This window comes from Passer domesticus, chromosome 20 (assembly GCF_036417665.1).
Source record: "Passer domesticus isolate bPasDom1 chromosome 20, bPasDom1.hap1, whole genome shotgun sequence".
Taxonomy (NCBI): Eukaryota; Metazoa; Chordata; class Aves; order Passeriformes; family Passeridae; genus Passer; species Passer domesticus.
In genome coordinates, this window is record NC_087493.1 from 6,790,321 (window position 1) to 6,818,026 (window position 27,706).

Consider the following 27,706-nt stretch of genomic DNA (forward strand, 5'->3'; position numbering starts at 1 on the left):
TGTTAGAACTTTGAGCTGTCAGGCCGCATATTCAGGGTTTATTTCCACTAATCTTCATATACATAAAAAAAACCCTGGAAGAAAGTGAAACCATGGGGATGATGACAGATGTAATTTGGGATGTATGTTTGCTGTAATTGTCAGAAGCACAAAAACTGTGGGGGTCACAATACAAGACAAAACAGGATGCAATCTCTAGGATTCAAAATACTTAAATACACCTAAATTTAAAAGGCAAACTCCATTGTGAGCTTTTACATGAACTTAGTTTTTCCTATTTTATGTACACAAGGTATTACCAAATAATAAAGTATCCAGAAATCACTAATATTGTAGAAATTCCCAGAAGATTAAGGTCAAAAGAGAATTTTTAAGACACAGGCTTCTTTCCTAACAAAGAATATCACATCAGTTTTTTGATGTCATCCATCTTTCAAATGATCTTTTAAACTCATCAATATTTTGGTTATGATCACCAAACAATCTTTGGGCAGCTTGGAGTAGATCAATTTTTATCTGTGTACTGCTAGATAGTATTCCTTATTTTGTGCTCTGAAAGTGGCAACTTATAACTAAAAGTGAATGTCTGTTATTAAATCTGAAGATGTACATAGTTTAAAACAAAATAATATAAAAAAGGAGAATTCTAGAAAACCAACAGAATTACTGAGCTGTATCATCCTATATCAGCTGAAAATCTGTCCTTTAATGTTTATGAAGAGGAAAATAAAAGTGCAGTGAGGAGCTGGAAGAGACCATCTGTCTCCTTTTAGTTTGTTGTTTTGTTTCAAGCTGGGCCTGAACCAAAATCCTAATTCAGAGATGTCCAGTGCTGGAAGCTGTCATGTCATGGTCCCCTTGGAAATTTGGAACTGCTGATGGCTGCACACAGCAGACACTAATGACAGCCCTTGGAATGCTTTCGGCTTCACAGCCATTAGCACGTTTCCCCATTAACTACCAATTACCTCACAGGGTAATTATTGTGCTGAGTTTACAAATGATAGAGGGTGAGTCAACTGCAGTCAGGACAACGGGCATGGCAGGGTGAACACGTGAGAGCTCATGGCAATTGCAAAGACCCAGAAATTTTGGCCACCTGATTTCTCAAAATTCATTCTATTATTATTCTGTTCCATTTATATGGAGCACAATAATAATGGGCACCTTAAACAGGCAGAACTTGCGCTGTTGCTGCTCCAGTCAAAGTTCATCACCCCAAGACAATACACTGTGCAAACTGCAACATCCAACTGCATCAAAGATCAGGAATGAACCTCCCATCATAAATATACAATATTGTACCGCCCAGAAAGCCTTTTATCATCCATACATGAACCTGTCTCTCACCAGCTACTTTTTAAATTTCCAAACTTGTAAATATAGAAAAAGAGGTAGATAAAAAAGATGCCAGATATTGAAGACTGTAGTATAATAAATATGCCAAGCTAAGTAGATCTCAAAGTACTTCTGGATTGCAGGGCCATAAGCATTTGACAATATTAAAAATCAATGAAGCAGTGAAAAATAATTTACAAGATGGGTCTTTGAAGTTCATGGAATGCTGATGGGATGAATACCTCTTAAAAAGTCTTCAATATATAGTAATTTTTCTTTGGATGCATAGTCTCAGATTTATTGAACCATTTAATTATTTTGACAGTCTTCATACTGATGCTAATCAGGAGACCTGTAACTGAACAACTGTTTATCAGACTGCTATTAATGAAGCAAATAAAGCTATCCTTAGCATGCACACATTTCATCTGTACACCTTTCTTACACCATCCCTCTGTGGAGAAGTGGAGCTGCACCAGTTCCTGATGAGCAAACTGCACTATGATAACAACAGCATGCTTCCCTTGTAATTTTAATTCATTTTGGAAATCTTATTTACAGCAGTGACACTATATCTAAAAAAGCTACATATGGCTAGGTGAACACCTTGAGCTACAGACAGTAAAACTATTGCCAACAACTTGAGAAAAAAACAGCACAGCCTTTGTAATCTGAAATCTGTGACCTGCTGTGATGCATCAGCCTTCAGGTTTTTGGGCCAAATTTTCTCAAATGATCAGCATAGTGAAAACTAAAAACCATATGTGTGTGTGCATACATATATAAAGGTGAGATAAAACCAGCAACAGGTGAATTCTGAGCTGGTTTGAATGAATAATCCACTATTTAATACTTGGTTAGGTGAAAATATTTTCTAATGTTTATTAAGAAGCTGTCTTTGGTGTTTTGATTAATGAAAAATTTTCCACCTACTACTCCTCCTCCTCCTCCTCCTGTTCTGAAACAATGTGAGCTGCTGCTACTTTAGACAGATTGCACTGAATTCTTTTTCCCTTTATTGCTGCAGGCTGTTCTACCCTTCTCCCCATTTGTTATTAGCAGTAGAAGAACTAGAAGGAAATGGGAGTTTGGGGAGCTGGCAGAACTCCAGCTGCTGGTTCCCCTGCCTGCAGAGGAGTTTGCCATGGCAGCACCATCTTCATTCCTGCTTTTCTTTGCTCTGGTGTCTTGTCTGGACTGAGATTAGAGCTTGTTTTCGTAACACAAATAGACCTGCATGGTCAAAAGTACTTTGTTGAGAGACAGTTCCTCAAAGGTACAAGCAGATCCTGCAGAAGTCTCTGGCAATTGAGCTGTTCTGCAGCATCACTCCCAGAACATTTTCTCATCTAACTGCAACAATGACCTGTGTCCAACCTCAGCCCCAGGGACTGTATGGTTTTATCTGGGTCCTCTCAAATAGTAGCAATTACCTTGTCCACTTAGATCTACTTTTATTATTAAACTGTTTATTTACCAGGCCTTTGGTTGGCCAATAACAGTGTAAATATGATGAGCATATAAAACTGCACAGATCTGTGAGTAAACTACTCCAATCACCTCAGCCTGCAGAATAATCTGTGCCTGTCTCACCCATGAGATTCCCAATACCAGGATTTGTGACAGTTGCCAGATGCCCATCTCCAAGATGTTCCTCTATTACTTACAGAATTTTGAGTACTTCACATGTAAAGTATGGTATACACATGAAAGATGCTAAAAAATATGTTCTGTTCTAGTGTTTCTTACTTAAAAATTAGAAGTTCCAGAAAATATAACAAGAACATTATTTATTAAGAGTATAAATATAGTACTTTCTACTCCCTGCTCAGAGTATGAGCAGATTAAGCCTGTGCCTGTTCTCCCAGCTATCTTCTGAGTTAAAGGCAGTTCTTCTGTTGTCTTTTTAATTTATTTTTTTTCCAAAACAATGCGTGTATTTTGTGGTACTTCAAATAACACAGAATAAACTTAGCTAAAAAATTATAGAATAGAAGTGGGAGCAGAAAAGCTCGTTGTGCCTCTCTTAGTTTGCTTGCCCTGACAGTCTTTTTGTGCCTCCCTCTTTGCTGTCTTACCTGATCTGGCACAGAGAGAGGTCAAACAAGGTGAATCAAACAAATTAAAGTAATTCAGAAGGTTGGGGGTTTTCTCAGCCACAACATCAATTCTGCTGAATTGCAGCATCACTGTACATTTAGGTAGTACATTAATGATGCCCTCCTTGTGTGATAAAGTAAAATACTTTTATAACACAGTTAATGCAACATTTGGTATACTTTTTTTTATTTCTGAAATTTGTTGATTCTAATTTTGCTACAACAGAGCTAAAATTCAGAATGCAAAAACGTGATTTAGCTGTACAAAGACAAGGTGAGATACTGCAACCTGCCAGAGCACTTGAATTGATTCTTCTGTGATTCCAGAAGCTCTTGCAATAGCCACCAGTGACATCCCCAGAGTGATGCAGGTGGTGGAGCAGCATCACTGCCCTTTCCCACTGTGACAACCCCCTGGAAAAGCAGAGGCCTGGTGTCAGACTTGTATTCACTAACCCTGAACCCCAGTGAGACAGGAAAACAGGGTGTATTTAAGGACCATTTTGCCTCTCTAGGAAATGCACAGTAGGGGATGGAACAGCTGGATGGCAGTGATAACACTGGAAGAATGACAGATTTTAAGTGACAGAAAGAAACGGATCAGAAAAGGTCAGAGAAGAGGTTTGGTGTGTATAAAAATGGCAATATTTGGGTTTGAACATGCTCAAGGAAAACGCCACAGCTTGCATGGCACAGGCAGCATCAAAAGAAAGGCTGAAAAAGAGCAGGAGTCAAAGGGAATCCAGTTCTGCTGGGCACAGACAGCCATGGGCATGGCTTTGATTTCATCTTGTCATCTGCTGACTCTGTCCAGGGCTGACAAGGGTGATGGGAGCAATCTTTCAGTCCATTAAATGAAGGTGGGAAGCCTCAGTTCTGTGCAGAAATATAGACTGACTTGATAAAACAGCTGAGTTTAATTGGAATTACAGGGGGAAAGTAGGCAAACTAAAATTTGGGCTAGAGCACAGAGCCAACAGCAACTTTATATAATGTGGCTGAGAGATGTAATGTCCTAAAGTTCTAACAAATGCATTTTTACATCTCATCTTGGGAGTCTTAGAGATTTTTTTCAGGAAATGTCCTAAAAATCTCAACCTTGATGTTCAAACTCACAATTGTTTTCAGCAAACCTATTTCCCTGGTGAGTTGCCCTCTTTTCTTCTGCAGCAAATTTCTTCTACTTGACTCCCAGTTCTGCACAAAGTGATTTACTAGACAGATTGCATTTTTTTCCCCTTCTGGAAAGTGTCAGTTTCTGAGCGAGATCAAATAACCTTCTGCACTTCAGTATTGACTAATTTTAATTATTAAAACCTTTCTCCCAGGAAAAACTCTTCATGCTGTTTGCTGAGAAACCACCAATTTATAATAGGATTCAGGGACTTCTTGAGGAGGGAGATCAGGGAGCTTTGGAGACAAAATTCTGAATTTATACTGGGCTCACACTTCTACAACATTTTTTTTTAAAGTAGGAAGAACTAGATTTTTTTTCTTTGCCTTCTTTCCATGTGTCTCCCTTTAAAATTGAGATAATGGGCTTTGCAAAGGCTAGAGAAAAGCAGCACATAATTTGTTATGCAGTAAAACTAAATCATATATATATTTAAATGATTTATAAAGCTAAATACTTACTTTGCATATATATTAAGCTTACTAAAATCAGAAATAAATCTTTTATTATTAATCCTTTTAGTGATACACAGTCCCCCACTGACAGTTTCATATGGAATCCTTTCCTCACAACAGCCTGGCAAATTGATATTGTTAAAGTGTCACAGAAAGAAAATAACAGCTACATTCCTATTTGAATTTCTCGCATTTAAGTTCTCATGTTTTCACATCATTGACAAATAATCAGATGTTTTAGCAAGGTAATAGGATAATTGCATTGTTTCTCCTTAACTCAAAAGCTAAAGACAGCACTACCTGCATTTAAAGTAAAACTCAGCTTTGCCTACAGACACCACAAACCAACCTATCTCATCTCGACAACAAACTGTTTACTGCAGGATAATGAAATTAAATAAATGCTTAAAGATGTAAGATTGACAAAGTAATAAAGCTATAGAGAGAGTCAACATTATCTTCAATTAGGTGTCTACTTTTGCTGAAGAATTCTTAGCATTACAGTTCAAAGAGCTGGATTTTTATCTCTAGTCATTTTCAGCTCCATTTCATCTGTGCACTAAGAGAAAGGGTTTTGGTTTTTTTAATTCACTGTGCAAAAGCCATACCAGAGGATATGGTACATAACAATGAAATTAAATAAAGGAAGAGGTGTCAGGCACAGCACTAGGACTAACTGGAGAAAGTACATCTGGGAGAACTGGTGAATAGTAATTGCATGGGGGAAAGGCTAAGAGAAAACCCACGGGAGACATTGCTTGTATAAAGCCATCATTTCTTGTACACCTAAAAAAGAACAACACATTTCCATCACTGTGCACAGTCAAATATTGCCATGATTTTATAGGATTGGTATTAATTCAGAGGGAACCAGAGTATTTACCACAGTGCAGCACTCCAAACTGGGGGCAGCAGGAGCGTCATCCACTCTTTGAGCCATTCATCCTCCCCAGGGTGTTCTGGCAGGGGGAGGTGGCTGCTGTCAGGGTGGGAGAGGGGCAGGCACCACTACTGCTCTCTGCCTGCCCTCCTCACTGACCACAGAGTTATTCAAACTGGAAAAGACCCCTGAGCCCAAGCTTTGACTGCTCACCACCTTGAGGTGTTGTTATAAAGGACATGGTGCTCCATGAAGAGATGGAAGCCAGTTGTACCTTTCACTCCCCAGCCAGACATTATTCTCCCATAGAAGCCAGAACATCCCCACTCAGCTGGTATTTCAGGAGTCTGTAGCTCTCCCAGTGGGAGCTGGTGGCAGCATGAAGTGAACAGTGGGTGTTGTTTGCATGGCAGTCAGGAACATTCTTAAGGCCAGGCCCTTTGCCAGCCAGAGTAAAGAGCTGCTTTCTCAGCCCGACTGAAATCAGGCTTTCTGACAGTAGATAGAGTTTACTGCGTGGACAGAACAAATTTCAAAGAGTTCTATTTGAATCACTTCCCAAAGTGATCTTTTCTAATTGAAGAAAGTCCAACAAACCAAAGACTGGTTCTTCAGGAACTCAGCATGTTAGAGCATGGCATGTTCCCTGATCTTCTTTCCTTAAGGCAAAATATCTCTTTGGCATTTCAGGTATTTCCATTCCAGGATTTTCAGCACTTCAGCATTTCACCTGCAAATGAATACAGACTCTGTTGTCTAATATGGAAAAAAAACTTTGACTTCTGTTGTCTGATGTAGAAAGTCAGCTGATAAAAAATGCCACTGTGACTTCACTGCTGCCCCTTTCACCACCATCATATTTATGTCCTGCATTTGTTCAGCAGGGTTTGCCAACACCCTGCTTCTTCCACCAAAGCCTTCAGAGGAAGCTGAAGAGCTTACTTTCAAAAGATAACTCTTTGTTCTGGCTCCAGAGTGTCACTTATCTTCCCTACTGAGTTTAACACCATTTAACTCATTCAGAAACAAGATAATTTTGTATTTGTCCGCCTTAAGCTGTACTATCTCACATTCTTAGATAATCCCTCTCCTCTTGTACTTGCTTACTATTTCTCAACTTCAAATTTGCCTATTAAATTACAAACAATAAACTGTCTCTTATGCAATTCATATGAACACCAAAAGGCACTTGCACTTGCACTTCCCTTAGGATACGCTTCCAGGATATTAAACAAAAATGAAAAAACTCACTTATCTTCTGCCTGCAGGGCAGATCTGTGCCAGCTTTCGCTGAATCTTTGACTCCACACCACTGGCAGGTGTTAGATTTCTCAGAATAATTTCTAAAAATTTTACTCTAATTTATTGTCTCACCTGACACAGCATTAATATCCTAAAGGACCTCAGAAAGTTCAATAAAACATAATTCCATAAATGGTTTTGGCTATTTTGAATCAGGCTGGGCTTTCTCAAACTCTTTTGTGTTTGAACTCTCAACTTACATTCAAACAGTATCTTAACCAGCAATTATGTCCATTTCAGTTTCTTTTTCTCTTCTATTAGGCTATAAAAGTTTTCCAGTTGCCATATTTTGAGGTGCTGGAAATCAAGTGGAAATCCCACAGTCTTCTGCCAGAACTATTTGGATTCTGACCTTTTTTGTGCTTTTTATAGGTGATGTGTCACAAATTGTCATGGATTAATGACAAAGATTGAACTCCATAACATAACATTCATTATTGAGATGCTTTCCCCAGTACCAGTAATGTTATATCTGAGCCTCCCACAATATTAATACTGGAGAAAAATACAGCTATTTCCATGTTGGAGTTGACAAGCTGGGCCAAGATAGGAAGGAGATATGCTCAAAGGCAGAGTAAGACTTGAGCATAAGTTTTTAAGTCACAGGTGAGCAACCCAGTCACTAAAGTGGAAGGAGACTCTTGAGAGAAGACCATGGGGAAAAAAAATCATAGAATTTTTGGAAAAGACCTTTTAATTTAAACAAGTTCAACTGTTATCCTATAACTTGCCAAAGCCACCTCTAAACCTCATCTCCAAGTACCACAATCACATGTCCTTGTGCGATGGTAACTCCACCACTGCCCTGGACAGCCTCTTCCAGGGCTTGACAACCCCTCCTGGCACAACTTGAGGTAATTTTCTCTCATCCTGCTGCTTGTTACCTGGGAGAAGAGACCAGCCCCCACCTGGCTACCACATCTTCTCCAATGGACAGTATCAAATGCTTCTTAAAATACATCTTCAGTTTTATTCTGTGCTTTCCTATTATACACATATTGCTGGCATCTTAAGAATATAAAATCTGCCCTTGCCCATCATTCCCAGCCCCACAAACAGAAATGGAACTACAGATGGTTCTTTAGCAAGGTGGACTGAGAGGGCTGGTGGATTTTGGAGAAGGCTTGAACTGCCAATTCCTCTGTCAGTGACCTCCTCTGGCATCCCTTGTATTCAATGTCTCAGGAGAATGCAGTGAACAAGAGAAATTACATCAATCACCACTTCCCCACATTCTTGACATGCAGGAACTATTTTCTGCTGTTTTCTGGGCTCATTGCTAAAGAAACAGAATTCTAGCAGAAATACAGAGCACCATTATGTAACTGAATCTACCAAATGGAGCATTTATACTGAGTTCATCATCATGGTGTCTGAGCATCTGCTGTATTTAAAATGAGACAACAATTTAAATGCAGTGTTTAGTCAGAAAATCCTGCACGAATCCAGAAATGATGATAGACTCATCTAATAGTGTTTTTTTCCCTACATTACCCTTATTCTCTCTTAAGATACAACTTTTGCAGATGATGGATTTGGTTGGTGCCAAATTACAGCTTGCAGTGAAATTCTGCATCAGCCAAGACATAATCAACATTAAGCATATGAGCCCCAAACTTCAGATTGATCCTCACACAAAGCAAATTGCAGAGAAGTGTCATTTATTTATGTTTATCCAGCTCTTGCTCATCTGCTAACAATGAGTGACAAGAGTGGTTGAGTGGCAGGTCAGCCAAAGATACCCATGGAGCAACTGGCTCAGCAATGACTCCCCTGTCAAAAACCCTCCCCGAGTCACTCAGCAGCCAGCAGCCAAGGAATTCCTCTGTACCTCTGAGGCTCAATTTGGGTTTTTCTTTCCTTGAATTTTCTGCTATGTGGAAGAGAGTACAAATAGTTGTAACACTTGTAACAGTTCCAGCAGCATTTGGATGTCAGGAATCCATCACCACTCACTTTTATTTTTTCAGCTTATTTACTTAATTTTTTTTGTTGTTGGCACAATGGCGAAAGTCCTGAATGCAAATTCTGAGATATGCATGGCCAATCTGGTCTCTTCAGACAGTAATTTGTACTTTTTACTGTAGTCCTGGGGTGGGGATGCTTAAGAAAAATGTCAAGTTTTAAATATTACCTAAATTAGTCTTGTTTCCCAATTGCAAATAAATTAAGACTTAGGAAAGTATTCAGAATATATATAAATAATAAGGAGAAAGACTTAATCGTCTACATTTCATTTAGGTAATTTTTTTTTTAAATATTTTCTAGCTGCAGTGGTTGCATATAAACAAGAAATAAGGCTCTGTTAGAGCCTCATCAGGCTCTAAGATACCAGATCAGCAGCCCAAATGGCATCTAGAAATAACTAGAGAAAACTACTTCAGCCCTAAAGCAGGTTATGGCAGAGCCTTTTATATATTTATTATATATTAATTTGTAGGAGCCATAATACATGCTGAAAATATCACCCCATGTTAATGCTACCAAGGAACACTGGCTAAGGCTCACTGTTGAACACCCTTTATTGCAAGTTAGTTCTTGTTACCAACTGCTCTAATGAAATGGTTAGACTCCATTTGTAGCTTCAGTGCTAATTCCAAGCATGCCATTATTGCTAATAAAGTAGATTTTGCAGCCAAGAGTAGTTAACCCAACTGCATTTCCACTTTACTGCACAATTATTGCATTACTTTACACAGCTGTCTGCTCAGAAGCAGAAGAAAAATTAGTTCCTTCCTTGCATTCTTAGTCTTATTCTTTAAAGTGAAAAATAATAATGATCATCTACAATTCATATTATCAATTTATCAACAAAGCAAGAGCACTGCATTGCTGTGGGCTTATACATAAAGAATAAAAGGTACATCTGTGGATTAATTAATCAGGGCATGGGTAAAACCACCTTGTCAGACACTAACATTTCATGGTTGAGTACCCTGGGCATGAAAAGATGGGTTTGTTCATCAAAGATAAGAAAATTCCCCTGCATCACTGCCAGGGATTGGTCCAGAAAAACAAGAAAAATCAGGACCACAGAGCTGGTCCACATTCTCCCAGCTGGTGCTATGCCTTTCCACAGAGCAAGAGATACGTTTAATTTAATTTAGGACAACTTTAAAAACAGTTTTGTCATTCACACAAAATTGTACCGATCTCATACCTATTCATACCCACAGGTGATGCAACACTGCCATTCCTTCCAAAGGGTTTAACAATACCTGTAAGAACAATTATATTTTAACAGTGAATAACTATTGTTATTAATAGCTTTTAACTCAGTAAAATTATTTTCCTCTCTGGGCACCCACTGTGCAGAAACTACATTTCTTTTGCTATTTTTATTAAACTTTGGATAAAGAAAAATGTATAATTATTTTCCTTAAAGATATCTTAGACATGTCTTACAGGAACTCTGAATCAAAACAAACATTTAACAGGTCTTCTTGAACAATTTCATTTGCTTGTGTTCCCTGCTGTGCTGGAACTATACTTTCTGCTTGCTTTCTGTGAGGTACCCCAACAGTTTCTGAGGTAGTGCAGCATAATATAAATACTATGGTTACAGGTGAGCTGTTTCCTGCTGCCATTTACTTCATGCTTTGCTTCTCTTGTCATTTACAAATCAAAAATATTTATAATTTTTCAAGTGAGAAGAAAGGGTATTTTATTATACCCAAGAGGTCTGTGGAAGAATGTCTGTGAATTACCACAATATTCTAAATTCCCTCAGTTTCCTATTGCTCCATTTTTGGCTGCAGCAGAACATGGACAGTCTTGAGAGGCTAAAAAGCTCTGTTTCTGATTCTGGTCTTGGTCCAGTGCACATTCTTGGATGATGGAACAAGGCCACATTCTGTTTTTTCATCATAGAATAATTAATCTTAATTAATCTTTTTCCTTCAAAATAGATCTTCTGCAGCTGGAGGAAAACAAAGAGGTTTCACTTGTTCTGTGACAAATTAATCTTAAAGGAGGAATCTTCCTAAAAAAATCAGTGGGTTAAAACAAAATTCAGTATTGCCTTTGAGCCCTGAAACCCAAACTAAACTCAAAGGGTGCTTTCAGCATTTTAAGTCTGCTCTTACTGTGATGTGCTTTTAATATAGTGTCATCTTTTGAAAAGTGAGATTTTCATATATAAGCAATTTTACTTTTGTGGCTTCACCTTCACAGAAGACTCCAGTAATATTTTATAAAGACCAAATGCTTACAGGTATTTCAGGCAACTTAAAGAAATTATTCTCAGAGGAAATTTAATAGGGAATTATGGTTTCCTATCCTGTTGTATTCTGTGTTTAAGACACTTTTTCATTTGAATCTTTCTAAATTAGCCTGTTCCCTGTGAGAAACTTTGAAAATTATGCCTCCTTAGATGGTCAACCTTTTTCTAAAAAAAAGATAAACCTAATGAATTTAACCATGATACCATGGAAACAGCTTTAAAATTAATTTGGGTGCAGGGAGGAATGATACAAGAGGATACAACTCCAGCACAGAGAAAGTGACAGGTTTGAGAAGAAAAAAAAAGAGTATCTGTTCATTAGGCACTGAGACCTTTGTTTGGGACAAATATCCTGCATGTGGTTGTATCTGCTTGAGGGGTTTTATTTCTGTAAGTGCCATCAAAAACAAGAAACAAGAGTTTGATGTTGACTCAGGGTTCGCATGGGTGGAAGGAGAATTTGTCCCTTGCTTTTAGCCATTCCTGCACCCCGCATTTTGGTTTATTATATAAAATGAGTTTATCTAATTAATTGTTATTCTGGGACTTTGTACAGAAGGAGGTGTAGTCTAAAGCAGATTTCATCACTTATTTCCTTGATAATTCACAAGTTGTTTGGCTGCCAGGATAAAGAGTTGTACATAAAAAGACAAATATGTGACTAAGCCTAAAAATGTCAGTGAGTGCACAGTCCCCAGAACAGGGATGTTACCAAAGTTCAGTAGTACCACAAAGTGATGATGAATGAGCATTATAATTATGTGCTGGATGAGACCTTCACTGCTTTCTGGCTGTCAGGGTTTGGTGGAGGACTCCATTGGCTCCTTTGGCGTGTTTTAGATAGCTCCCAATTGAGACAAGACAAAAGTAATTGAAATTAACACATCATAACAGTACTTTTGACCGTACTTTTTGACTTTTTGGTCTCTGAACTGCTGGCTGTAAATAGCAAAGTTACACACCAAAAATTTTCTGATCTTACAATGCAAATTTTCTCTTTCAGAGTTTTCACTGCCCTTTTTATATCTGTGTCCAAGCACTAAAACAGCATCACAAAGGGATTTGGGGGGTGGTGAGAGGACAATACTTGAGGGCCTTTTATATAAAGCTGATAAGATTTACTTAACAGAATAATACATTTTGCAGTCAGGGCAGAATGTGGGAAATAGAACTGTTTGAATGCATAATTTATTTCTTACCCTATCTTGGACAGAGATAATAATGGTGTAGGTTACACATAACTTGGGATACTGCTATAATCAGATCAGCGCATGCATTGCTGGGCTTACGCCTTTGGGTAAAGTGAGGTTTAGTCTGTGTAACTTGATTGTGCACTGCAGATCCTGTAGGGACATCATTCCTGCAGAAAAATCCTCACAATTACATTTCAGTACTGAGTAACCAGACCTCACATTCATCCAAAAGACAAGTTCACCAATACAGGCATTAAACCCTGTTTCAGTGATGTTTAGGGTTGTTTTTTTCCCTCATTATAAACCTGGACAGCACATTATAATGGAATTTCTTTACTGGCTTAGTCTTGGACCATTTGAACTGTTACAAAGATTATCAGATATAAACCAAGTTAATACTGATCTTGTTCACAGAATGTAAGTCCAGAAATTTCTCTGAACAGCCTTTAGAAGTATCAGCAAATGAAAGACAGACCTGATTTTTAAATGTGAACATCAGGCTGCTGCAATTCTGACAATGCCAGAACAAGAACCTTCCTTTTCTAATTGACATCTGAAAACTAAGATCTTTAGGCTAAATAAAGCTGATCAGCTTTCATCTGTTCAGAAGTACTTAACTGCCACAAGAGTTCATTAAATTTGTTCATCTTCAAAAAAAAAATAAAGTTTGCAATGTAAATTGTAACAGTGTCTGGTGATCCCAGACAAATCAAATATCAAGGTTCGGGGTAAGACTTTTAAATAGGTAGTGAGAGAAGGGAACTGTACCTTTGTAATTTAAAAGTTTTAGCCAATCATAAAACTAAAAAGCAGAAGGAAAGCTGCAGGTGCTAAGGAGAACTTGGTAAACAATAATACAGTAAGTGCTTAACTGTAGGAGCCTCTGTAACCAAGTTTGCAGAATCTGGGGCAAATGAATATCAGTATTTTGAATTCAGCGAGTGGTGGTTTTCACAGTTCCAAACGCATATCCCATATGTTTCCTCAGTTATTTCAACCCCTGATTCCTCTGTGTTTTGCTTCGGGCTGCAGAGTACAGATTACTTGGTGCCCGTGGCAAGTGCTGCTGGAACAGGGAAATGATGTCAATGATGTCAGCCCCTGCCGTGCAATCTGTAACTGGATATGGGTGAATTCAGTGGCTGGCAGTTCAGAGGAAAACATGCTGATGCTGCACCAGTTGGAGCCAGATGGTGACTGAAATTGTTAAAATGATATGTGCTGCAAATGCCTGAAAATTTACCCTGCTACAAAGTACCCAAAGCAGAGATGGGATCCCGATACAAACCAAGCAGTGTGTGGGTAGTATTTGCAAACACTGTATGGGATTATTTGCCACTGGTTAATTGTAATCCTTTCCTTCACCCTTTTTTAGGTTCAGCTGATCCACTATAACCATGAGCTGTACACAAATGTCACAGAAGCTGCAAAGAGTCCTAATGGGTTGGTGGTAGTTTCCATATTTATGAAAGTAAGTATTCCATACTACAGATTCCTAATATACAGACAGTAAATTTTACCTGAACTGTATTAAGACTCCTAATTATGCTACAGCAATGCCCAGAGGCTCTGATCTGGAATCCAGAGACAGTTTCTTCCTAACTGAGCACACCATCTCTGTTCCAAAGGTTTTATAATATAAAGAAAATTAAAAGGGGTAAGGGGGGTGGGGAAAAAAAACCCCTTACATCATAAACATCACTCGTAACACTTTAATGGCAATAGCAGAAGTCACTAGCTTCGCAGATTTAGTGTTTCTTTATGAAATGTTGTTTATTCAAATCACTTCTAGTAGGTTGAGGTCCTGGGAAAGAGGGTATGTCATGCTGATGTGTCCAAGCCAGCAAAATCAGTTTTTCTCTGTCTTTTAAAAAATCTTAAAACTATGAAAACTGCAAGAATGCTAAAAGTAGAACTTCTAATATCTTACATTTCACAGAGCCACAAAGACATGTGAATATTTTGTCTCCATCCTGTTGCATTCAAGGTACATAGTTAAGTCTATAATTTATACTGATCTAACACTGAACTCAAGACTTCATGGTTTTCCCAAAGGTCTTTAATTACATTGGACAAACCTTTTCTCTCAGTTTATAGAAAAAAAAATATTTCCCCCCTCCAAATATTGTTTATATTCTGTCATTATGTATCTCTGTTTCATCAGTCCAAAAAAAGTGTGTATTTCTGAGTAATGCTGAAGTTCACCTCATCACACCTTAGGTATGGGGTATCTGTTAGTTCCCCTCAGTACTCTAATCCCATTTCATAAAGGTCCTAAAAAAGCATTAACTTCAGATATAGTATGCATTTCACAGAGTATACTGAATATTTAGATATAAAAAGGCAATATTCACACAGGTCTTATTTAAGAAATATATTTATGCTACCTTTTTTTTGTTTGTTCATTTTTAAAATCCAAAATGTATTGTATTATGACCCAACAATCTGACCTGCACTCATGAAAATGGGAAAATTAAAGAGAAGACAGAGGGAATCTTGTCAATATTTAGAAGTACCTGCAGGGAGGTGTCAGAGGATGGACCAGACTCTGCTCAGGGCTGCTGAGCAACAGGGGGCCAGAATCTGACACATGGAAAGCTCCACCTGATCATGAGGTGTTACCTCATATATTACCCAGACATAAACCAGAGGAAGAGAGCTTTAATTTGCAAATAAAATAGCCTGCTGCAAGGAAATTGTATTTATCAATAAATAAAATAATAGAATACTAGTGAAAGTCCTGCCTAGTTTATCAACCAAATTTCATTAACAAGTTTCATCAACGCTGTTGGAGAAGAAACCTGTGCTCATGCTTTTATTCAGACATTCATTTCTGTTCACCCTGTTCCTTGTGTTTTATTTCATTTTACCAACTTTCTATCAAGCTTCATTAGAAAAACAAGTAAGTAATTATTTCCTTCTCCCACAACAATGAAAAAAAGGCAGAATCCAACTGGAAGCGTATCAAAGAGCACACGTGGAAGAGCTGCAGTTCTGGCAAGGAAATGTCTGTGAGAAGATTTTGACATTGTGCATTTTCTCTTCTGTAGGTATCTGAATCATCAAATCCATTTCTAAATCGTATGCTTAACAGAGACACCATAACAAGAATAACATATAAGAGTAAGTTTCTTTTAATTTCCTCTGGTAATTTTAATTTCCAGCTGTGTTCTTTCAGTATCAAATAACACATTTAGTGATCCTGAAACAAGAGACACGTCGTTATGGGCAGAAATTTCAGGTTTGCATTACCAGGAACTCTGCATGATAAACTCAGGAATATGAAACTCAGGAAAAAGCTCATTAGGTCATCACTTTATCAAACAAATTTTGAACTTCAAAGACAGTTTTGTATCTGAAGGTTCAACAACAAATGAATGAAATTATATTTGACACATACATATACTGTAGTCACACAGAATGCTCAGGAGAACCTGTCTACTGTTAGCAGTAAAAGGGACATGTGGAGCAGCCTGGATTATATTGGATCTGGTTATGTCAAGATGATGCATCATTTACTGGATTTAGTATTCATCAGTGTTTTCTTTTTGAAAGAAGAGTTATAACATTCCTATTCAACTACTGCTGCATTTAACAGATATAGGAAGAGGTTATTAGCATAGCTTGTATATTTGTTGTATTCACATTTGAAAAGCTCTTTAACTGATGATCCTCAATAATTCCATGTTTGTATATTGACCTTGTGGAAAACCGGAGCTTAATTAAAGTATTTTAGAGAAAATAATGAAAAATATATATAACAAATTAAACCTCTTCTCCTGAAAACCTCGTTTCCTTTGTCAAATATTCTAATCTGCTATGAAGTTTGTAACTTTAACAATATCAGAATTTAACTTTCAGAAAGTAGACAGCAAACATATAACACAAATAACACAAATAATTCCTTGTCCTCTCCTGTGACACATACACCTTTCATTCCACTGAGGTTACTCTGCTTTTACCTGAGAGTTAACAAATCTTGTTACATCTTTAGTCCAAATAAGATGCTTGTATGATAATGAAACTCATTTCTCCACAATACCTATGGAAAGGAAGGCAACAGAGGGATCTCCTCAGAATGTTTTTTCCAGATTGTTCTATCAGTATCATCTTCTCTGTATGGAAGAAGCAGATAAATCCCATTTTTAAAATGCTTGTCCTGATTCCTTGCAAAAACACAGCAAGGCTGTTCTGCAAGAGCTTCCTGCCTACCAGTGCTGCTGCAGCATCCTGGAAACAGGGAATTATTGTTAAGGCTGAGAGTGCTTTTTCCAGGTCTTTCACCCACAAATTCCATATTCCCAGCTTCTGGGAACCATCCAGATGTTCTCCCATGGGACCCACGCTCCCAATAGCAAATATTTCATTTCTATGCTGCATTTACAGTGGAAACTCCTTCTCTCTGGATCTGTCAGCATCCCACAACCTCCCATTGCTTGTTTTGTCTCCTTACAAGGGAAACACGACTCCAATCTCACCAATTTGGGTATACTAAATGAAATTCCTCATGAAGATGAACACCTAAAACACAGGCTGGAAAAGCAGTGATTAACAGAATTGTTTTAATTTTTACCACAGTTTTCACTAAGTTTATCTGTTAAAATTAAACCACTGGCAGACACAATGCACACAATATTCCACAGGGCACTGGGTTACTTACTGTAGTAACAAGTATTGACTGTGAATTTTTAGTATAAATTGGGAACATGAAAGTGTTATTGAAAGTAATTTTGCAGTTGTCTTGCATGATGGATTATAGCATCATTGCTGAAAGCTAATTTTACCTCTTACACTGCAAGGATTTCTAGTGTGCCTTTAGTAGCTGGAGTTTTGCAGCTTCTGCTTTAGGGCTCCACTCCTGAAGTCAGCACTCAGCACGGTGCTGACAAAATGCCCAGGCCCCATGTGCTCCAGAGGAGTGTGGAGGGAATGATAAAAGGAACGCTGGTTCAGAGTCAGGACAGTTCAACCATAAATAAAAGGTTTTGTTTGTGTTTTTTAAAGAACAGCAACAAAATTAAGTGCTGTCTCTCCTGCTCATGAAATTTCCACGTGCCAAGAGCATTAAAAGGGAAATTCCTACTCTTAGATATTAATGGCTAAAGTGAAGTAAAGTGGACCCCAAGGAATTTTTAAGGAGATTTTAAATGTTTATTTTGTTCTGTTATCACAGCCCAAAGAATCTACTGTGAGCAAGCTGAAACAAGGGTTTTTTCAGGCTTTTTAGTCAAAAGCTGTGTGGATATTTCAAAAGAAAACTGCTTTATTATTCCTCATTAAGTGTGCCATTTGAGGGGATAAGTTAGTTTTCTTTCAAAACAGTTATGCTACATGAGCTTTCATCCAGTATTTGCTTGACACCAGGGAAAAAATTAACTTTTTAGATTCCCAAAATTCCACATGAAAATTTGGTCTTGTCATTGGTAAGCAGAGAAACTGAGGATCTCTACATTCCTTACCCTGTAAATCTAACCTAGATCCTCTTCTGGATTATCGTGATATGAACTTTTAAAATCAAATGTACCTTCCTCCACTCAATAAATACTCTATCCCCTATAAAAAGCATTATTATAAACAGAACATACACAGATTTTGCTGTGAAAGTCAATCCCACACATCTAATACAAGCCTAGGGATAAAAGGATTTACATAATTTCCTAGGTAAATTGTCAGAGTCAAGGCCTTTATATAAATGAATGTGAAATCTAATGAAATCTAATTTGTAGAGAGAAAAATTCCTGGGTTTGGAAATCACCATAAGGCACCAGCAGATCAAGAGAAACACATTGTGGGCTGCAGATAGGAATGATGCAGAGCATCCAGGAAAGGCTGGATGGGTTTATGAAAGGAAGCTTGTCACTGGCAAGAGATCATACAGGGTGATTTTGAGGGTTTTGAATGTATTTGCAGTAAATGTAAGCAAGACTTGGAAGTGCTGCAGTCTGGTATTAATACCAACCCACCAGGTCTGCTTCAACTCCAGAACAAGAAACACTTACCAAGATGTGGGGAAAGGACAGACCTGTTCATGGGGAAAGTGTTGGTAACCAAATTCTTACTGTGTAGTCTTCTCCCATGCAATCATTTGACTTCCCATGGGAATATAACTCATATACAGGCATTAATAAGTACTGTGTTGTCTTGGACAAACCCTTATTTCATTCACCCCTATCTTTGACTTTTCCTGAAGTGATATTTTCCTCCAGTTTCTCATATCAATATCACTCATCTGTATTAATCTTCAGTTAGTTTTCCATCTCCTAGTAAACATTTCAGGGCAAATTCTACGCGGTTGAAATAATTTTAGCCCAGCTGAAGCCAATATGGCTGTGAGAAAACAGATTTGGTCCTTAGGGATCTCTTCTGCCTGACTCTGTGCCCCTTGGTGTTGAAACACGCCACTTTCCATGGCTCATAAATAATGAACAGGATGTTCATGTGGGAAAGGGAAAAGCGTGTGACGACTCGTTGAAAACAGGCATTGGCATGAAAAAAGTCCATCAGTTCTCTTCTGATGCAATTCTAGCACAATTACCAGTGCGCTGTAAATAACGTTTTTAATGACCAGGACACAGGTGTATTCAGTCATCTCTACTTGTTCAAATATGAATGCATTTTGCCTGTGTTTGCATGCTTGTGTCTGGAAGATTTGGGTTTAGAAAGAAGCTGTCACGGGCCATGGGCCAGTGAAGTATATTAAAACAGGGGACAGTGTTGCCCCCTCCCAGGCACTAATGGCACTTCCCCTCTGTTTGAGGATGCAGCCAGCCATGCAGCACTGCCATCACCCAGCTCAAGCTGCAGGGGCAGGGCAGAGGGCTCTTTCTCTAGCAAACATGAGAGGACCAGCAAAGATTTTGTTTTGTAAAACAGCAAACACATTTAAAATATTAAATAACAGTAAGGCCCTGATCAATGAGGCAGAAATATTACACTCTCACCTTGGCACTTTAACTGCAGCTGCCAATATTGTTGCCCCAAAACACTGTACCACGTTGACTCTGCTGTGTTAAAATAAAAAACAAGGTCACATTTTCTCTGCCTGTGTTCTTTGATTTTCTGTTGCTCAAGACAATAGTCTGCAGCCCTTCTTATTTTTCCATTAGGTTGTACAAGACAAGTCTTTTACTCATCTAAGTTATGTCCTTCAGCTACAATATGTTAAATTCAAATTAAATTGCACCTTTCTTTTTTAGCTCCTATACACTTCCTTGATCATTTGGATTTCTCTACAACTCAAGGTCAGCTTATGTTGAGCATTGAAAGAGGGAACACACCTCAGTGTGCACTTTTCCTTGCCCGTATTTTAATGTTCCCTCTGCAAATGAACCAAATTGGAGACACCACACACAAGTGAAAGAGTTCAAAGAGATCTCACAATGTTACAAATCATAACCACCCCAGCTTTCTCTTAGACACACACAAGTAGTGTATCAGTAATAAAATATGTTTATCCCTGAGTGGATAAACTGCTACAGCCTAAGATTTGGCAGGAAAATCTGAGTTTTAGCTTTGACAGCACTGCCAAAAGTACTGTAGGGCCAGCATTACCCAAGAGAAAAAATGCAGATAGTACAGAAAACACTGAGGAACTCTGATGAATTTTGAAATATATATCTCATTATATTTAGGTACATATCCACAGAATAAATTCTGTTGCAGAGGAATACACTTCATTAATTCCCAGGGGGCCTTACAATAAAGGCAGGAATCCTGGTACTGCTTCCCAGCAATCCTTCCACCTAGAGTTTAGCTTTCTGAGGGAGCTGGCTCTGCACCCAGGCCACTGTGCACAGGAAAGGCCAGGAGGCTTCATGGAGCAGCTTTATTGTCATGCATTAACTGCAACTTTATTGTCATGCATTAACTGCAACTTCCTCTGTGGCAGAAGGGCAATTAGGTTTTAACCCTCTTGGCCTTCCTGAGGCTTTGTCAAGCAAAAATTGTTAATGACCCTAAAAGATGGAAAGTCAGCATTCTCCAAAGGCTTCTGCCTCTCAATCAATAACTGCAACTTCAAGAAGCTTTTGACTCCAGCCCCTAAATGTGATTCAGAGTTGCCCTGTGAGTGCCTGTGCTCAGTTCCCAGCAGGTGTGAATGGGAATCTCAGTGCAGATCCACCCAGCAGGGTGAGGGATATTACTTGTGCTACTTGTTCTTGTCTAAACTGCTGGAGCATCCAGAGAACTGAACCTCATGTCATCATGTTTTGGAATTAGGAGACATGAAAAGGGTGGTAGTGTTTGTTTTGGTTTTTGTTTTGTTTGGGGTTTTTTGTTGTTTGTTTTGGGATGCTGCTGTTTTACCTGAGTTGTTTTCCTCCTTTGTTCTCCAGATGATGCATACTTACTACAGGGGCTTAATATTGAGGAACTTTATCCAGAGACATCTAGTTTCATTACATATGATGGGTCAATGACAATTCCACCCTGCTATGAAACAGCAAGCTGGATAATAATGAACAAACCTGTCTACATAACAAGGATGCAGGTAAAGCAATTTATAAATTACTCAATCTAGGATAGGTACAAAATATTATTTTAAACATAATATTTATAGCTTTACATTAGATTCAGCTCTTGTGCTGTAGGGATCTCTGCATGCTATTTATACCTTTTGCAAAAGCATTTAAGAGGTTTTTGTCAAAATAAAAATACTAACTGTTAAGAACTCCATCAGTATCTACACACACAAATTTTAGGGGGGGCCCTGTTTCCAGTGAAGGTTTGATCAAATGGTTTTCAGCAGTCTCTCCACAACTGCATCATTCTATGATGCTGTGAACAGTTACTTGGAGACTCTAAAGCAAGTACATCAGTGTTGTACAAACATAACTGAGGCTATCAAGGATAACAGAGGCCATTCCTGGCTCTGAATAAACACATGTCAATAGCACATTAATGTGATAGAGATACAGTATCTGGGGCCTTCTGGAAATAAAATCAGCCAATACTTTCTGGTATAGAATAAAATTACAGGATACACACCCCAAATACCTTTGGAAAAATCAGATTGATGTATTGAAGCCCCTATTAGAGAGAAGCAAGAGAAATTATGCAAGAAAAAACCACAACTTCACATCCAAAAGGAAGCTACAGAGGAAACACACCAGTGGAAAAATCTCAAAAACTAAATTTCTGTACAACTTGCTTACAATCCAAAGCCTGGCATCAGAAGACAGCAAATTTAAAACCAATTGGCCTCTTCCCCAGAGTTTCCATCAGTGAGTTGCCTACAGAGCTGTGAGCTGAGCTAAAACCTCCCCTCTTGTATACTGGAACACCAAGGAATACTTGAACCACCATCTGTCTGCCCCAAGCAGGCAGCAGAAGAAATATGGCCTGAGAAATGAAATGAAGAACAAGAAAATAACCCTAAATATCACTCTGGGATTTAAAATCATAATAACATTGTAAATAACATTACTTTAAAAAGCCTGAGATGTTTTATTTTTGTGATATTCCTTCTGTCCAGTTTAATCTGGAGGTAGTGAAAGCACTTTGTTTCCTTTCTAAATGGGTGATTTGGGAGAATGACACAGCTGAGCAGAGGCAAAAATGCTCACTATTGTGAACTTTTCAAACACAGGACCTGAATATTTTCCTACAAGCAACATTTTTAGGTCCAACATTAATGTGCAAAATAAGGATTCGAAAATTTCTACTCTGTCCTTCTATCTATAGTTTATAACCTCATGATACTTGCTCCTTGTCATGCTTTAATGGTTAATCACATCATTAATACTTAGTTATATCCTCCATTATTAATGTTGAAAGTGGATTTTGTGGAATACTTACTGATTATGTTGTGTGCTCATACTGAAAAAGCAACTCCCAGCTCAAGTTTTCCCTAGAAGCTGTTAAAGACTTCCAGTACATAAACCCCAGCTACTGGATTTCCCCATTAAATGCCATAAACAAACCTCTTAAGTTGTACACTGACATGGAATATATTTTGTTTTTATATCTTTAAACCAAAACATTGAAGATTTCTGGTTTGCAACTTGAAACTTTTTTTTTCCCTCTCTGATTTTGGTTGACTTGAATTGATTAAGAGTTGCATAGTCACCATAACAGCCATTTCTGCCAACCAGTGCTGGATGCACAGGATGATTCAGTATTTCCCCCTGTGCTGTGAAACCAGCTCAGAAGAAGGCTGGGCTCTGCTGTAGGAACACTCACAGTCACAGCATAGACAGAATCATGACAGACCTGTCAGCAAAAAGAAGCTCTCACTTTTTAACATCATTAATTTCACGACTTCAGCAGCATCACTGTCAGTCTGTCAGTCTTCCTGCCCATCCAGCCTGCCCCTACCTAGTCCTTGAATAAAACCAACCAAAACTGTGGCATCTCAACTGAAAGCTACACTGTTCAGGAAATTAGCCCTTGTCATTCATCAAGTCCATTTGCTCTGTACCAGCTGCTGTCATCCAGCACTGTGGACTCCACTACTTTCTGGTTCACCCAAGGATACCTCAATATTTTCATCCACTCCCCACAAAACTGGTTACTCTCATTTAAAATGGGGTTCAGAAACAGAAGAACACGCATGGAATTGTTTTAAGTTAACTCTGACTACAAACTGTCAGAGTTAAATTCTGTTTTACTGAAATTCTGTTTTACTGAAATTCTGTTTTACTTCCAGTTACTAACTAATCTATTTAAAAGTCTTGTATGTTGTTTACTTACAGCAAAGACCAGAACTAAAACCCCCTTGTTTTGTCTTTATAGATGCATTCTTTGCGACTGCTAAGCCAGAATCAGCCATCACAGATATTTCTGAGCATGAGTGACAATTTCAGACCAGTCCAGCCTCTCAACAATCGATGTATCCGAACCAATATCAACTTTAGTTTACAGGGAAAAGATTGTCCAAACAATAGAGCACAGAAACTACAGTATAGAGGTATGTTCCACCTCCAGAAAAACCCTTTCTATGCTTTCACTGAGCTCCTTTCTTTGAGAAATCCAAGGGCATAACAAGGCATACAAATAAGAACACTTAAAACTCCAAATCTGGGGGAATAACTATGTCAGTCAAATGCCACACATTTGAAATAGATGAGTAAATGTGCAGGAAAAGCATGACAAAAAAAAAAAAACCAGCCTGGGACATTGAATATGTTTTTTAGAAGTAAATAGGAGAGGCCTTGGTTTTCTGGCCTCATTTTAAAGTCTTCTCCCCTTACAAAGTGCATTTTGCTCTGGTTTACTCACCCACAAAGGGGGATGAGCTAGTCTTGATGACAACTGATCTCAAACCAAATTAGTAATTGATAAGACTTAATTTCACTTTCAAGGTGCACCACCATAACAAACACCTAAACTGCTCAGTGTTGTGTCAGGCTGTGGATATAAACCATGAAGCAGCTCAGTCACCTGCAGCTAGAGTCCTGCACTGCCACAGCTATGGCTCACAACTGAGCTTTGATGTGTCTCATGCATCTTTGAGCCCAGGCACACAACAGTGTTACCTGAAATAATGGTGTTAAAGTGCCCTCACAGCAGTAATATCATCATTATGAAGGCGTAGCACTAAAGGAAAGGAAAGGACATTTTCAGCAGCAAGGCAGATGACTGTGTTGCAATACTTAAAAAACAGTCATTCAGACTTAATTCTTTTCAAGAAAAAGGAGGAAACTGAACCTCCTGGCTTTTTAAAGACTAATTGCCTAATGCAATGTTAAATCAATTTGATTCACAGTGTTAAACCAGTTTCATATTTGGAGTTTATTGAAACATAATTGTTTTTGTTTGTTTCTCTTCCAGTAAATGAATGGCTCCTCAAATGAGACAGAGCAGGCAGAACCCAAATCCTCAGTGGAATGCTCCTTCTGGGAATTGACATCATCTACAATGCACCCAACCTCCCTCTCTGGGCTCACATGCACCATGTGCTGTGGGAAAAGAGCTGCCATGTTGGAAAACTCCTCAAAATGTATTCATGTGATTGGTGGCCATTTAAAAACAAAACAAAACAAAACAAACAAAACAAAAGAAAACAAAAGTATTACAGTAAACATGATTACAATTTTCCTGAACTAATTTGGAGTCACAAAGAAAGACTTTTCAGACTTTGTACATATGAAATTCTTTCTCTTCTCCCCCTCTCTCCCTCAATTGAAAAAAAAAAAAAAAAAGAAAAAAGGTGGCTCAGTACAGCATCAAAGTGGAGTTGTGTTCTGTGTGCCAAGTAATCCTTGGAAAGCTGTCATTATTTCACTATCATTAATGGACACTGACAAGACAGAACAAGACTACTGTAAAGGAAACATTTGTAGGTATGATCTTTCTGTTAATTTAATTTTAAAAGGGACAGACTTGAGAGATAAGTATTGTAAATATATCACTGCAAAATATAAAGGAAATTGAAATATTTCCCTTTGTCACATATCTGTAGTAGGATTTGGCAAAATCAGAATATATCCATTTTCTGTTTCTTGTTTTACAACATCATAAGTTGTGTTGGTTACTATTAACAACTCAATAAATGTGTTTAACAAATTAATTTAGTTAAGTTGCTTTGATTTCTTTTTTTCCTTTCTTAAATAACTAGCCTCTACTATTTGTGGATGTATTATTTGTAGTTTTCTTTTTTTTTGTTTATTTTTTTTTTGTTCTTTCTTGTTTTACTTAATTTCTTTGTTTGCAGCCCATTCAATTGAGTTAAGGACAATTGGGAATGCACTTAAAGGTGGTATAAGTTTAACTCCACTTTATGGTCCATTATTAACAGGGACTGGGCTCAGAAGCAGGAAGCAGATGAAACATAGTTCAAAATTGTCATTTTCCTTGCTGAAGCAATTATTGGGACAAACATTCAATCCTGTAAATGGGTGGTGAAAGGGATATTTTTTCTTCACAGATAAAGCAGGAGCTGGCCAAGTAAATGCAAATGCCTTTTTTCTTATTTATAATGGTCATTCACTGTGTTTGGTTACTGTCAAGAACTCAATAAATGTGTTTAACAAGTTCACACAGCACATGTTTGACCTTCTTGAATACTGAGGGATTTTTCAGGTTGGTATTTTTTTTCAGTCTGGAGAGGGGTCAGGCCCTATAATCTCCCATCCCTAATGCTCACATTGTACCACATTTAAGTTCACAGAAAGCAAGATGAAGCAAAAAAAATGCTCTGGCACCAAGGAATTGTTTACATCAAATGGAAGAACAGGCACTACAAGAAGTGTGAGGGAGCAGCCAGGGAGCTTTAATGTGACAAAAATGTTATTTTATCTGTGCCTGAAGAGAACAGTGCAAGGAGTACCTGACAGGAAAGTCAAGAGTCTGTGGTTTGGAAAGACTGCAGCTTGTGAAGTGAGAAGAGGTCTCAGGGGACCCTCAGCATGGAGATGGAAAATGGTGAGGAACCCAGAACTGTCAAGAGTTCAACTGCTCAGTGCAAGGTGCAGGGAAGGCTCGGATCAGAGGGGCTGACACAAGGGTGCCCTGTCTGCACTGGTGACCCTGGTTTAGGATTCTCTCAGCACGTGGGTAAATTACTTGATCATCAAAGTGTTCAATTTCCAGGATCCTCTTTCCATATCCGTAAAATACGTGATTTTCAAGTTACTTCATTTGAAGCATTTCAAACAGTTTCCAACCCCATACAGTGACAGAAAAATCCACAACACAACCACAGAAATGTCACACAGCAAATATTACATTGTAGATTAATACTGTCAAATCCTGTAATTGAAAAAAGCAAAATTTCCACCTCAAGGTTTACCTAGCTAATAAAAACTGAAAACCAATGGAAGTCACATGCCTCCAATATTTTTGAGTGAACTTATAAACTTGTTTCTCCTACTTGTTTGGTGCCTTTTAAGCTTCACTTAGGGTGCAGAATAAAGTTACTGAGAGCATAAAATCCACAATGCATCAATCTACATTTTTGGACAAATATCCAGCAGTTGTTGGTCCAAGTTTTTCCATAACAGAAGGAAGATAAGCCAGGCCTCCATAATAAAGCTTGCAATAAGCAATAAACCCTATTTTCTATTTTAATGGAAGCTGATAGAAGGGATTTAAGGGGAGACAGATCTGTGATAGAAGGGACTGTTCCTAGGAAGGAATCATGTGGTGCTTTGGATTAACCCTGCAAATTGAGAAAAGGAGCAATTATACTGGGACACCACAAATATATTCGCCAACATTTCCAACTTCACTTTGTGAGTTAAGATTTTATATCTTGCCATGAATTGCTTAGGTTTTGTTTTAATCACAGTTTGCAGCAGAAAGAGACCCAAACACAGCATTCTAAGTGTTTTGCCTGTTTCAGTAGTGCTCACATTTAGACATCCAGCACCAGTTGTTCAGATCAGGCGTGGAGCTCTGTCAGGACACTGAGCAGCCAGAGAAAGCCACACCCTATCACAAAGCCTTCAAGCACAAAGATAAAGTTCCAGGATCAAGCAGCTGGCACAAGCTGCTTGTTCTTAGAGCCCACACAACACCTGCCCAGAGTAATCCACCAACCTGAGCACTTTGTCCACAGCACTCAGCAGGGTCTGGCTGCACACAGAGCCCAATATTCTTAGAGAGGGCTGAATGTGGCCTCCTTGCCATCCCTGCCTGTACCATTCAGATCAGGAACAGGATTTTTTGCTGGTGATAAGGCTCAGCACAGAGGGGAGGTACCTGGCAGGTAATGCACACCTGGCAGCCTGTAGAGTTGACTTTGATGACCAGTCAACTCCACAGGCAGGACCAGGTTGTCATGCCATGATGATAACAGATATTAAGAACCTAATAATGGCAGAAAATGCTCAGATTTGTTCACTCACACTGGAGAACATGATATCAAAACAATTTAGGTACCAAACGATCAAGTTCATCTGATGATAAAAAGCATGAGAAAATGCAAATTTACAATACTCAAAACCCCTGTGCTTCAAGTAGTAGTCAAAAAAATGTAATAGCTGAGTTTTGTAAGCTCAGGTTTATGAGCTCCCTTGATTTAACCAAAAAGAAAAAATATTCCTATGCAGAAAATCAGAACTAACTAATCAGTCCCATCAGAACTTTCATCTGTGGGATG

At 38.3% G+C, this 27,706-nt stretch overlaps 1 protein-coding gene across 4 annotated transcripts in view; it reads left to right on the forward strand.

Moving 5' to 3' along the window:
• CA10 (carbonic anhydrase 10) overlaps positions 1–25,642 on the forward strand; it is a 170,062-nt gene extending 144,420 nt beyond the window's left edge. For all 4 annotated transcript variants that reach the window (XM_064395854.1, XM_064395855.1, XM_064395856.1 and 1 more), the window contains 5 exons: positions 14,039–14,134; positions 15,714–15,786; positions 21,000–21,154; positions 23,398–23,572; positions 24,436–25,642. In XM_064395854.1, the coding sequence (XP_064251924.1) occupies positions 14,039–14,134; positions 15,714–15,786; positions 21,000–21,154; positions 23,398–23,572; positions 24,436–24,458 (522 nt within the window). In that variant the 3' untranslated portion in view covers positions 24,459–25,642. The remainder of the gene's footprint in view (positions 1–14,038; positions 14,135–15,713; positions 15,787–20,999; positions 21,155–23,397; positions 23,573–24,435) is intronic.
• Positions 25,643–27,706: the final 2,064 nt, after the last annotated feature.